General features: G+C 42.3%; 1 protein-coding gene across 8 annotated transcripts in view; it reads left to right on the top strand.

The window, feature by feature from the left end:
* Window positions 1–13,957, top strand: part of COMMD1 (copper metabolism domain containing 1) — a 210,552-nt gene that overhangs the window by 127,607 nt on the left and 68,988 nt on the right. For 5 of the 8 annotated variants that reach the window (XM_003417557.4, XM_023557181.2, XM_023557182.2 and 2 more), the window contains one exon: window positions 6,560–6,780. In XM_003417557.4, coding sequence (XP_003417605.1) covers window positions 6,560–6,667 — 108 coding nt within the window. In that variant the 3' untranslated portion in view covers window positions 6,668–6,780. Of the gene's footprint in view, window positions 1–6,559; window positions 6,781–13,957 lie in introns of those variants that run through there. The other 3 variants (XM_064276975.1, XM_023557175.2, XM_064276976.1) reach the window with 2 other exon arrangements.

The following is a 13,957-nucleotide window of genomic DNA, read 5'->3' as shown; positions in this document are numbered from 1 at the left end:
GCTTGGCTCTCTTCTGTGTAAAGTGGGGGATTGTTATTGTGGATAAACTCGTCTGGAAGCTGCTGAGACATCTCTTGCAGACCCTGTCGTAGTCCCACATAGCTCTTAACACGTTGTAGACACACCTCTTGAGTTTTGGGCTGAGTCATTTTAATTTAGTTGCTCGGTTTTTAAGTTGTAGTCTTAGAGCTCCAAAGGACTCTGATTTCAGCCCTTTTGAATCCTCAGAAGGATGACTGCTTTGTTGTTTACAGTATGTTTTTTTCCCCTTTTGGAAAATTGGGCTAGCATGCTCTTTACACAGGCGTAGGACTTGCTGGCTACGATATGTGAAATGAGGATGTCTCAGATAAAAATAGTCTGAGTAAGGATCATTGTTCATTGTTACATATATTGTTAATTTTTTTTTGTGGAAAGATGAAGAAAAAAGATTATAAATCATCAGTTTTTGTTTCATTCACTTACTTATTTTTACTATTGTTTTAAGGAACAGCAGTAGCTTTAGATCCAGGCTACAAGAACAGATGTGGTGATGAGGCTATGTTTCTGGTATCAAAGACCTTAGATGCAAATTCTTAATGAAATCTCATCTTCCACAGTTACTGTTTTGTTTTTTGTTTTAGGGGGTTTTCTAAAATACATATCAAAGTGCTATCATACAAGATTCCAATATCAAATGATATTGAGAAAAACCAAATATTGATCTGGCTCATCCCATTATTTGTCCTTTGGAGGGCAGCTTTCCTACCAGCCTAGCCATCGTGAAAATTCTTGCCTGCTTATCTTTGGAGTTTGTGTTTGCTGGTCATGTGCTGAGGTGGCCTGAGGAGACTCAGCTTTGATGTCTGTACTGTTGGTCGTGTGAACCAAAAGAAGAAGTGCTTGAGGCCAAAAAGTAAAGTAGGGAATGCAGAAATGATACCCCCCGCATAGAAAATATTGGGAATGGCAAAGGAGAAGGAAAACATACCCAGTTTGACAGGTAGAGAAGTGACTCATGGCCAAGCCCTGACATATCCAGGGTGTTGGAATCAGAACGTTGACCTAAGACTTCACACCAGCAGCCAGACATATTTATATAATTGCAAAACTAAGTGGCTAATAGTTTCGAGAGTCCACTTTCAGAAAGGTTATTAAATTATCTGTTGTTACCACTGCTCAAGTTTTTCTAGATTTTGCTGCTGCTTCTGGAAACCCTGGTGGCATAGTGGTTAGGTGCTACGGCTGCCAACCAAAGTGTTGGCAGTTTGAATCCACCAGGCGCTCCTTGGAAACTCTATGGGGCAGTTCTACTCTGTCCTATAGGGTTGCTATGAGTCGGAATCGACTCGACAGCACTGGGTTTTTTTTTTTTTTTTTTGGTTTTCTGAAAGTAGTCAAGGCTGGCACGTGTTTCTCTTTTGCCAGTGGCAAAACAAGGGTTAACTTTGCATTCCAGACTAGAAAGATCGAATAATATGCTTAGGTAATCCCAGCAAATGCAGCTGCCATCCCTCCCTCAGTTCAGCCAAAAGTGGCATTAGCCGTAGCACGTCCCCTTTGTTTACACCAAAGGAAGATAAGAAAATGGCACCGGCAGTGAGAAGAAGGTGGCAGTAGGTGGAGTGTATGATTGCCGACAAGGAGGCAGCCTACTTACATTAAGACTTTGTACCCAGCCTGCAATGTCGGCTTACTGAGAGGTGAGGAGAGGAGTTGGATAGCATAGGAAGAACAGTTTCCTGTCTTAATTGCAAAGAAAATCTCAGTTAAAAAATATTAACTTTTTCCTTCTAGCAAAACTCTTTTTGGACCAACTGTGAAAATAGTGTAAAATGCCCCGTTTGTGCTACTAGACCCATATAAGCAAGGTGCTTTCTATCTTCCCCAGAAGCACAGGCTAGAGAATATCAGATTCGTCCTGTGTCTTTATGCTCTTCAGAGCGCTAAGACTTTGGGGTAGCCTTGTGATTAAGAAGTGGTCCATAAAAATCACTTAGAGTTCCTAAATGCAACCTAAATTTAAAAGTGCTTAATCTTAGTTGATGATGATCACAATTTCTCAGTAAGTGACAAGCAAGAAAAAGGTTTTTATTGAACACCTGGTAGGTACAAGGCTCTGGAGTGTATGAAATATATTTTTTTAAAAACGTAGCCATCCAAAGACTATATCATCTAATTCAAAGAAAAATACACAATTTTTTTTTTGGAGGGGGGAGGTGTTTCGGATTGCTCATTTATTCTCTGTCTCTGGCTCGATAAACATCACCTGCATTTCTAAAAAAAAAAAAGCTAACTTTAATTGCGTTAGATGTACTTTCTCTAGGACACCCTAGCCAAACGGGAAATTTGAACAAAGCTCCGTGTGTTAAGCCCCCATTTAAAGGCCCTTCAATTCTTATCAAATATTTTGATAGCATACCTAGAGGAAACTAGGCCCTGATAATACAGTTTCAGGTAAATTTTGTTGCAGGCATGCATGGCTCCATGTGTCTTCCCAGGCCTGGCTCCATATGTCTTCTAAGGCCTGGCTCCATGTGTCTTCGAAGGCATGGCTCCATGTGTCTTCTAAGGTTGTGTGCATTGTTTCCAGGCAAGAGAGGTGAGAGTTCAGAATGGAGGGAAAATATATCTGCTTAATTTTGGACTTCCTTTATACATCCTGTTCTTTGTTTCTGGTATTTGGTCTCCTTTAAAAATAAACTGAGCTTCATTAATACTTGGAGAGCCAATCTAAGATAATTTGAGTACTTAAACCTGCAACAAACTAGTGCCCCCCACCCCCATCAGAAAAGATCCAGGTTATTCATTAACACACCCTGCTCATGCATTTCTCTCTATGAAGATTGTCCTTGGTAATTTCTTCCCATATTAATAGAAAACAGAATCATTTATTGTTGTGACTGACTTTCACTGAGATGAAACATTGGTTACATCATCTTTTCTGCCAATTTTCTGAATATATGTGTTAGACTCTGGTAATTATTCATTTCTAGACCATTGTTTCAAAGGCCAAATGTTAAAAAAAAGTTTTAAAGTTAGGCTACAGATCTTAATAAAACCGAACAAAGAACAAGACACTTTCAGGTCTGAGACCTGTTCTTAATTCAACGAGCTCAACTGCCTCATTGACCATAAATTTGCTCTTCTTTCCAAAGGGAGATAACCCCTCCTGCAGCTTAAACACAAGAAACTTCATTATTATAGTATTCTTTCTTTGTTTAAAACTGGTTTTTGCTTTGGTCTGAATGCAGACTTGGCAGAGTTTCCAAGCTCACATATAAGACCACACTCCTCTCCTGTCCAACTACGTGTTTGAAGAGAGGGTTCCCTGTGGTGGGGAAACCTGCTTTCTCTCCCTTTGGAAGCCTTTCATCCAAGAGGTCCCTGCTTTCACTCTGCACTGGCTTTCCCAGGGGGTGTTCGGTGGCATCAGTATCCTCTCAATAGCAGTGTGGCAGCAGCAAAGTCCTTTTACAAAATCCACTTCTTCCAGCTAGGGCAGAGTGACTTCCTCCCTCTAAAGAGGCTGTTTGACCTTTCTTTACCTGCAGCTTTGGCAGGGAAGCTATAGTATTTAGATAGATACAGAGAAAAGAGCTTTCATCTGGTAGCTCTGCCATCAACAAACATTAGGCGGGTCATTTAGCATGCCTGGGTCTTGATTTCATTATATAGGAAACAAGGTAGTTGGATTATATGATCACTAAAGATTCGTAAAAAACACCAAAACAAACCCGTTGCTGTCTGGTCGATTCCAACTCACAGTGACCCCATAGGACAGAGCAGAACTGGCCCATGGGGTTTCGAAGGAGTGGATTCGAACTGCCAGCCTTTCAGATGGCAGCCAGCCTCTCAACTACTGCACTACCAGGATTCATATTGCTCTAAAATTGTTTAATTAATGTTCTTGAGAACCTTGAATATAACAACTCTTGGATATGTATAATCTGCCCTTCACTCTCTAGATATTGTGGACTATGGATTTCTCCAGTGTGCGTGAAATTTCTGCCACCACACTCAAAGTCCCTATTCTTTGATGTCTCCTTAATTTAGGATTAATTGAGTGTAGTATACAAAAGGAAAACAGTGATTGAAGGAAATGTATTTAGAGAAGATCTTCGGAGGGGTGGCTTGCAGCAAGCAGGAAGGCTCCAGAAGTGTTTGTTGTTATCTCAGGATCATTGTTTAGTAATTACCTGGTTGATGTTTCTTGAGCATCTTGTGACAGTTTGTCACAATTTCTGGCTAGCTAAGTTTGAGTTATCCCAGTTCCCAGGCTATCGCAGAGCCAATCCAAATCTTCATTCCGTTGCTGTACTACAGGGTGCTAGGAGACAGCTTGGGCTTTGGAGTCAGCCAGAGCTGGGGTTTCACAAGCTGACTCTTCCTTTTTCTGGTTTTGTGATACAGGTTAACCTCTCTGTACTTCAGGGTCTTACAGGTATAAAATGGCGATACTTAAGTATTTATCTTAAAAATTATTTTAGGATCTGAAATCGTACAACCTAAATTGAATGAATGAGCATGGCGACACATTATGAAAAATGTAAACAATATGACTGAATAATTTGTGTAGAAATTGTTAAATGGGAACCTAACTTGCTGTGTAAGCTTTTAAATATAATATTTTAAAAAGTTAAAAAAAATCATTATAGGATCAAATGAGATGACAGGTGTGAAGAGCTTCTCACATCCTCCTAACGAGAGCACCAGGCATTTGTGTACCTCTGTAATGAGATGACCGGTGTGAAGAGCTTCTCACATCCTCCTAACGAGGGCACCAGGCATTTGTGTACCTCTGTAATGAGATGACCGGTGTGAAGAGCTTCTCACATCCTCCTAATGAGGGCACCAGGCATTTGTGTACCTCTGTAATGAGATGACAGGTGTGAAGAGCTTCTCACATCCTCCTAACGAGGGCACCAGGCATTTGTGTACCTCTGTAATGAGATGACCGGTGTGAAGAGCTTCTCACATCCTCCTAACGAGGGCACCAGGCATTTGTGTACCTCTGTAATGAGATGACTGGTGTGAAGAGCTTCTCACATCCTCCTAACGAGGGCACCAGGCATTTGTGTACCTCTGTAATGAGATGACCGGTGTGAAGAGCTTCTCACATCCTCCTAACGAGGGCACCAGGCATTTGTGTACCTCTGTAATGAGATGACAGGTGTGAAGAGCTTCTCACATCCTCCTAACGAGGGCACCAGGCATTTGTGTACCTCTGTAATGAGATGACAGATGTGAAGAGCTTCTCACATCCTCCTAATGAGGGCACCAGGCATTTGTGTACCTCTGTAATGAGATGACCGGTGTGAAGAGCTTCTCACATCCTCCTAACGAGAGCACCAGGCATTTGTGTACCTCTGTAATGAGATGACAGGTGTGAAGAGCTTCTCGCATCCTCCTAACGAGGGCACCAGGCATTTGTGTACCTCTGTAATGAGATGACAGGTGTGAAGAGCTTCTCACATCCTCCTAATGAGGGCACCAGGTATTTGTGTACCTCTGTAATGAGATGACCGGTGTGAAGAGCTTCTCACATCCTCCTAACGAGAGCACCAGGCATTTGTGTACCTCTGTAGTGAGATGACAGGTGTGAAGAGCTTCTCACATCCTCCTAACGAGGGCACCAGGTATTTGTGTACCTCTGTAATGAGATGACAGGTGTGAAGAGCTTCTCACATCCTCCTAACGAGAGCACCAGGCATTTGTGTACCTCTGTAATGAGATGACCGGTGTGAGGAGCTTCTCACATCCTCCTAATGAGGGCACCAGGCATTTGTGTACCTCTGTAATGAGATGACAGGTGTGAAGAGCTTCTCACATCCTCCTAACGAGGGCACCAGGTATTTGTGTACCTCTGTAATGAGATGACAGGTGTGAAGAGCTTCTCACATCCTCCTAACGAGGGCACCAGGCATTTGTGTACCTCTGTAATGAGATGACAGGTGTGAAGAGCTTCTCACATCCTCCTAATGAGGGCACCAGGCATTTGTGTACCTCTGTAATGAGATGACCGGTGTGAGGAGCTTCTCACATCCTCCTAACGAGGGCACCAGGCATTTGTGTACCTCTGTAATGAGATGACAGGTGTGAAGAGCTTCTCACATCCTCCTAACGAGGGCACCAGGCATTTGTGTACCTCTGTAATGAGATGACCGGTGTGAAGAGCTTCTCACATCCTCCTAACGAGAGCACCAGGCATTTGTGTACCTCTGTAATGAGATGACCGGTGTGAAGAGCTTCTCACATCCTCCTAACGAGAGCACCAGGCATTTGTGTACCTCTGTAATGAGATGACAGGTGTGAAGAGCTTCTCGCATCCTCCTAACGAGGGCACCAGGCATTTGTGTACCTCTTTACTGTTGATGAAACATCTTCAGGAAAGTGGTTTCGTTTCAGGCGTCGCTGTGGAGCTGCTCCGTTGGGTGAAATAACAAGGATGCGTTTGAGGAGTTGAGCTCTGAGCCAGGCTTGCTGAGCAGGGGCCCTAGACCTTTGGAACTAGGTCATGCTAGATGCAGAGACTTCGCTGTCTCAGGGTCCCCTCTCAACATCCTTTTATGTTTTCCAGGAATCTGAATTTCTCTGTTTGGAATTTGATGAGGTCAAGGTGAACCAAATCCTGAAGAAGCTCTCAGAAGTGGAAGAAAGTATCAGCGCACTGATGCAGCCGGCCTGACTGAGACTGGCATACGGAGGAGGTGGAGTGGAAGCCAAGGTGTCCCTGATTCCTGCCCACTGACCTTTCTAACCTTGTTTCACCCTGGGTATTAAATCCTCAGATTCAAATCCTCCTGCCTCTGCTTGCTGGGGTTTCTTTCTCTTTCCCTTTCATTTACTCTTAACAGTTGGGCCAGTGCAGGGGTTTTCATACTTCACCATGCGTAAGAATCACCAGGGGCACTTGTAAAAGCTTTAAAAATTTTTAAAAAGCAGACTCTTAGAGCTCTGTCCCAGAGACTTCGGTTCAATAGGACTGGGGTAGGGTCCAGGAATTTGTTCTTTTAACAAACAACTCAGATGGCTCTGGTGCGATGGGTTCAGAACCACAACTTCGGAAACCCTTGCTGTGGTGATCTATTCCTGGGTGGAATTTTAGGAATGTATACATGATAAATCATGTAAGAATTAGAAAAGGAAGAAACCGTTTTAGCCATGTGTCCTGAGATGAGGCCTAGAAGAGTCTGCCTAACCTAGACAAGGTTTACTGAGCCTCGTGAAACCTGAGATGCTCCTGGAACTGACTCAGGCATTTGAAATAGTTCTGACTTGGGAAGAGGGGGTGTCTGATTGATATCAGCTACTGAGAGACTCAAGCTTTCCTGGAACCTACAACTGAAATGGCCCCAGCCTCATAAAGGGCCTCCTTCACATGCCTCAAGTCAAAATCGTGGTGGGGGTTGGAAATGTCTTCTGAGGTGATGTGGTTCTTTTACCTCAGAAAATTTTACCTGAGTCATCAAATAAAACCTCATCAAGAAAATTTCCTCAAGAAATCTAGTGTAATGAAAACTAGGTTCTAGTAGAAAAGTTAAAACAAACACCAAGAGTATTCCAAGAGGCAGAGGTTGTAAATTAATATATTGAGGCTGTGGTCCTGCTGAGCAGGTTTTTTCGTTGATACTGATAACAGTTAGAAACCCGGTTGCCTTTGGGATGTAATGTAATGTGTTTAAAAAATGTGATTCTCCTGGTCTGCAGTTACAGCATGTGTCTGTTCTAATATGTTTATCCCGGGGCAGGAACACAGCCACTTCTGTGAAGCAGTTTCTCCCAAGTCAGTCTGGAGACATTTTAGGAACTTTTCCAACACCTAAGCTGAAAATCCTGGCTTCCTCCCAGATTAAAACCATCCCAACAGTTAGCAAACAATGACCAGAAGGTTTTAAATGTAGCCCCTGTGGGCCCTCCAGAAAACAGCTTGAAACAGTACTGTGAACAGATTCAGAAAAGGCATGTGGTTTGACCAAAAAACTGTTAAAACTTGCTTTCCCTTCCCAGTAAAATGGAGGAAAAGAATATCTCATCAGATAATAGGATTCCAGGTGTCCTTGGGAGAACTCTAGCTACCACATTAGTATTGACTCACATAAACAACAAAAACCTGTTGTTATGGAGTCGATTCTCACTCATAGTGACCCACAGGACAGAGTAGAGTGGCCCCATAGGATTTCCAAGAAGTGCCTGGTGGATTCGAACTGCCGACCTTTTGGTTAGCAGTGGAGTACTTAACCACTGTGCCACCAGAGCTCCATGGACTCGCACATCCCATGAAAACCTGTGAAAGCATGAAGGAACACCCATGGGTCACGAGACGAAATCTTTGTCGTTTGAAGCTCTGTTTAGGCCATCCTATGAAAGTAATAGCTGCAAAAGTAGGTGTGGGCTTTTGCCAGCATTTTATTTTTATTACATCCCAAACTCTAAACCCAAAACCAAACCAAACCCATTGCCGTTGAGTCGATTGCAACTCATAGCGACCCTATGAATAGAGTAGAACTGCCCCATAGTTTCCAGGGAACAGCTGGTGGCTTCAAACTGCCGACCTTTTGGTTAGCAGCCCGTAGCTCTTAATAACTATGCCACCAGGGTTTCCCCAAACTCTAGGTGGTTGTAAAAACTACTTTTAATTTCTATTGAGTTTCCAGTATAAAGAAACCAGTTGTTGACGGTAGTCCCTGCACTGAACACTAAACAGTTCTGAACGCAGGTTTTGGACAGGGTATGTTTGTATGTGATTGATATTTACTGGTCATTTTTTATTAGAAAAGGAGTATATGTTTATTATAGTCTATTGTAAAATACAGAAACACAAGAACAGTTAAATGGTCCATAAACCTAACATACAGAGATAACAGAAAAAAGGTTAGAACTGGGAGATGAGTGGACTTCTCTGGAATAAATCCCTGTAAGTGAAGTGCATACGTTTTTAAGACTTTGGTAAACGTTGCCAAATTACTCTCCAGGAAAGGTGAATCAGTTTATATTCCCTCTAAGAAAGTATGGTATATGATATTATCATATTTTCTGGGACTAGGTTACTTTTGTAAATTTTTCAAGAAGCACCTACCAGGACCTTCCCTGGTGAGAAGAGTGGTGTCACCCCCTAACAGCCTGTGGGAGAAAGGACCAAAGAAGGAGAAAGCTGGCTTAAGGGACCTAGCAGAGTCCACTAGGTTTTCTACCTCTGTGACCTAGGTTAAAACCACTTTGAGTTCAAGAAATGTGGGGCAAAATAAAAATAATCCTCAGCCTGAATCAGGCCTTGTAGAAATTGTCCTTGGTTGAACAATAAGCATTCTGTACTTCAGTCTGTTTAGAAACAGTCCAGCTAAAACGAAAGCTACCTTGAGAATAAGTCAGAAAGACAGTTTCAGATTTCTGTAATTTCATGTCGGTAAGGAGGAGCCCCGGTGAGGAGTCCTGGTGACACAGTGGTTAAGAGCTCAGCTGCTGACCGAAAGGGTGGCAGGTTAAATCCAGCAGCCACTCCTGGGAAACCCTGTGGGGCGGTTCTACTCTGTCCTGTAGGGTTACTATGATTCGGAATCAACTGAACAGCAAGGGTAGGTTGATAGGGAGGGAGCAAAGGCCTTGGCCTAGTTTTCGGGACCATCCTTGGAAGCTCTGGCTCTTACCAGCTTTATCAGCTTGAACCTAAATTCCACCATTACAGCTGCTTCCTTCCATTACATAACCTCTCTTCTCTCAGTGTTGCTTTAATGATGATTCAGAAAGAATTACATTTTAAGATGTAGTTTAACTTATTTTCTCTCCCACAAAGGCAAGGAGGCAGTGAAAAGCAAAGAATGACACTGAGCATCTGAAATCTGAAATAGCTGACATCATGTCAAACCATTAGTTATTGAAAGTTCTTTTTTTTTTTAAGATCTGGGTGAAAATTTGGAAAACAAAATATAAATAGAGATTAAAAGAAAATAAATGTTAAGCAGATGTTAGTTTTTTTTTTTTTTTGTAGCACACAATATCTAGACCAGTGAAAGGGGTGAGGGGATAAGAGGAGGCCTACTAGAGCCAGTCGAGAAAATGATTTGGATAGTTTCCTTTTTAAAAGAACAGGACGGTGGAGGGGGTGGGCCTCTGTGTGACAGTTGCCACTTTATAATGCTTAGCTCTCTAACTTTTCAGCCAACGTTTTTAAATATTTGAGATGGTTTAATTTGGCCAGCAGACAGGAAAGCCCAAATAGAACATAATTAGCTTGAGATTAACTCTACTTATAAATACACAACTTTCTACCTCAGAGTTTCAGAAACAGCCATTTTTATCTCAGTGCAGTCAGCTCCCCCTTTATGAGATGACCATCGCCTCTCATAGCATCGCAGCTGTACGCAGCCCTGAGCTAGCCTTTGTCACAGAGGAATCTGCCTGGGCCTGCTTCCTGTCAGATACATGGTGTGCGCTGACATAGCTTGTAAGTTTGCCACAGCTGTTGTCAGAATAAAATTCTAAACCTGTGCACGGGCAGATTGTAAAATATGGGTAGTTACGTCATTTATAGTCACCCAGGATTCTAATTAGGCCTTTTATTGTCTTTTACCTGCTTTGGGGTAGTTTTCTGTTTCCTGCTTGTGTTAGGATTTCAAGTTCTGTTGATCCTCTCCCACACAGGATGCAGATGGTGAAAGGGAGGAATAAGGGAAAACACGGACTTGCTGGCTCAGGGGAAATGAGAGATTAAACTACTCGCTGAAAAGTAATTTGGTCTGAAAAATGAAAATCGTTAAAATCTTTCCTTTAATGCTGCTATTATACCGTTTTTATATTAAAGAGGTAAAAATAAAATTTGGAGATTTTATGTGATTGACTATTCTAGCTATTTTTAGAACCATGGTAAGATTTGGCGTTGATCTCAGAATGACTGGTTGGGAGGCTTTGGTAGAAGCTGTTTTATCATCTTATCAAAAATGAGGAAAAACATCTGGACAGACTGGGCAGGGGACATGTACAAGGCTATCCTCACGAAGAGCTCATAGGACCACTGTCTTCCATCTTTATGGTCTACCTTCAAGACCCTTTAGAAGAATAGTGTGTGTTTGTGAAAGACGTCTTATGTCCTTGTCCATTGTGTCAGGTGATGGCAGTTCCTACAGCTGTGCTTTTTGTGTGCAGATGTGACCTTGGGGGCTGTGACGCCCAATGCCACTTGGATCCTGTATCCATGTTGGACCTATCTTTGTGCCTGTGGCTGGTGTTCTTCTTTATAGAGCCAGTACCGTTTGGAATGGCCTTGGCCTCATGGTCCACTAGATGCCACCCATCTCTGGGTGCATCGGGTAAGATGGGTGAGTCTGCTGCCACACAGAGCATCCTGGTTGTCCATGGTATCCAACCTGTTAGTAGCTAGGATTATCTTATCCTAGCTGGAACACCAGCTCATTAGAAGTTATTAATAATTATTAATTTTTTAAATCAGTTCAGAATTGACTAATAGAAGAGTTCAGCAGAGTATCAGGATACAAGGTAATCATACAAAAATCAGTTGGATTCCTCTACACCAAAAAGAACATCGAGGAGGAAATCAACAAATCAATACCATTTACAGTAGCCCCCAAGAAGATAAAATGCTTAGGAATAAATCTTACCAGAGATGTAAAAGACCTATACAAAGAAAACTACAAGACACTACTGCAAGAAACCAAAGAGACCTGTGTAAGTGGAAAAACATACCTTGCTCATGGATAAGAAGACTCAACATTGTAAAAATATCTATTCTACCAAAAGCGATCTATAGATACAATGCAATTCCGATCCAAATTCCAATGACATTTTTCAATGAGATGGCGAAACAAATCACCAACTTCATATGGAAGGACAAGAGACCCCAGATCAGTAAAGCATTACTGAAAAAGAAGAACACAGTGAGGGGCCTCACTCTACCTGATTTAAGAACCTATTATACCACCACAGTAGTCAAAACAGCCTGGTACTGGTACAACAAGAGATACATAGACCAATGGAACAGAATTGAGGATCCAGGTATAAATTCGTCCACGTATGAGCAGTTGATATTTGACAAAGGCCCCAAAGTCAGTTAAATGGGGAAAGACAGCCTTTTTAACAAACGGTGCTGGCATAACTGGATATCCATCTGCAAAAATATGAAACAAGACCCATGCCTCACACCATGCATAAAAACAAACTCAAAATGGATCAAAGAAATATAAAATCTAAAATGATAAAGATCACAGAAGAAAAAATAGGGACAATGGTAGGAGCCCTAATACATGGCACAAACAGTACACAAAACATTACTAACAATGCAGAAGAGAGCCCAAATGACTGGGAGCTCCTAAAAATCGAACACCTACACTCATCCAGAGACTTCACCAAAAAAGTAAAAAGACTGCCTACAGACTGGGAAAAAGTTTTTAGCTATGACATTTCCAATCAGTGCCTGATCTCTAAAATCTACATGACACTGCAAAAACTCAACAACAAAAAGACAAATAACCCAATTAAAAAATGGGCAAAGAATATGAACAGGCACTTCACTAAAGAAGACATTCAGGCTGCTAACAAATACATGAGGAAATCCTCACGATCATTAGCCGTTAGAGAAATGCAAAGCAAAACTACAATGACACTCCATCTCACTCCAACAAGGCTGGCATTAATCCCCAAAACACAAAATAGTAAATGTTGGAGGGGTTGTGGAGAGACTGGAACACTTATACACTGCTGGTGGGAATGTAAAATGGTACGACCACTTTGGAAATGGATTTGGCACTTCCTTAAAAGACTAGAAATAGGACTACCATGTGATCCAGCAGTCCCACTCCTTGGGATATAGCCTAGAGAAATAAGAGCCTTTACACGAACGGATGTATGCACACCCATGTTCATTGCAGCACTGTTTACAATAGCAAAAAGATGAAAGCAACCAAGGTGCCCATCAGCGGATGAATGGATAAATAAATTATGGTATATTCATACAATGGTATACTATGCATTGATAAAGAACAATAATGAATCCATGAAGCATTACATAACATGGAGAAATCTGGAAGACATGCTGAGTGAAATTAGTCAGTTGCAAAAGGACAAATATTGCATAAGACCACTATTATAAGAACTGGAGAAATAGTTTAAACAGAGAAGAAAATATCCTTTGATGGTTATGAGAGCGGGGAGGGAGGGAAGGAGAGAGAGGTGTTTTCACTAATTAGATAGTAGAAAAGTTTTATTTTAGGTGAAGGGAAAGACAACGCACCATACAGGAGAGGTCAGCACAACTGGACTAAACCAGAAGCAAAGAAGTTTCCTGAATAAACTGAACACTTCAGAAGGCCAGTTAGGCAGGGGCAGGGGTTTGGGGACCATACCTTCAGGGGACATCTAAGTCAGTTGGCAGAATAAAATCTATCAAGAAAACATTCTGCATCCCATTTTGGAGAGTGGCGCCTGGCAGTCTTAAACGCTAGCAAGCGTTCGTCTAAGATGCATCAATTGGTCTCAACCCATCTGGAGCAAGGAAGAGTGAAGAACACCAAAGACACAAGGTAACTATGAGCCTAAGAGACAGAAAGGTCCACATAAAGGAGAGACTATATCAGCCTGAGACCAGGAGAACTAAATGGTGCCCGACCACAACTGATGACTGCCCTGACAGGGAACACAACAGAAAACCCCTGAGGGAGCAGGAGAGCAGTGGGATGCAGACCCCAAATTCTTGTAAAAAGACCAGACTTAATGGTCAGACTGGGACTAGAAGGACCCCAGAGGTCATGGTCCCCAGACCTTCTGTTAGCCCAAGACAGGAACCATTCTCAGGGCCAACTCTTCAGACAAGGATTGGACTGGAATATGGGATGGAAAATGTTACTGGTGAAAACAGGCGTCTTGGATCAAGTGGACACATACGACTGTGTTGGCATCCCCTGTCTGGAGGGAAGATGAGAGGGCAGAGGGGGCCAGAAGCTACCCGAATGGACACGAGGAGAGAGAG

The sequence above is a fragment of the Loxodonta africana genome, chromosome 26, assembly GCF_030014295.1.
Source record: "Loxodonta africana isolate mLoxAfr1 chromosome 26, mLoxAfr1.hap2, whole genome shotgun sequence".
In the NCBI taxonomy this organism is placed as follows: Eukaryota; Metazoa; Chordata; class Mammalia; order Proboscidea; family Elephantidae; genus Loxodonta; species Loxodonta africana.
The sequence above is the reverse complement of the archived record's forward strand: the minus strand, read 5'-3'. Positions and strand labels throughout refer to the sequence as shown.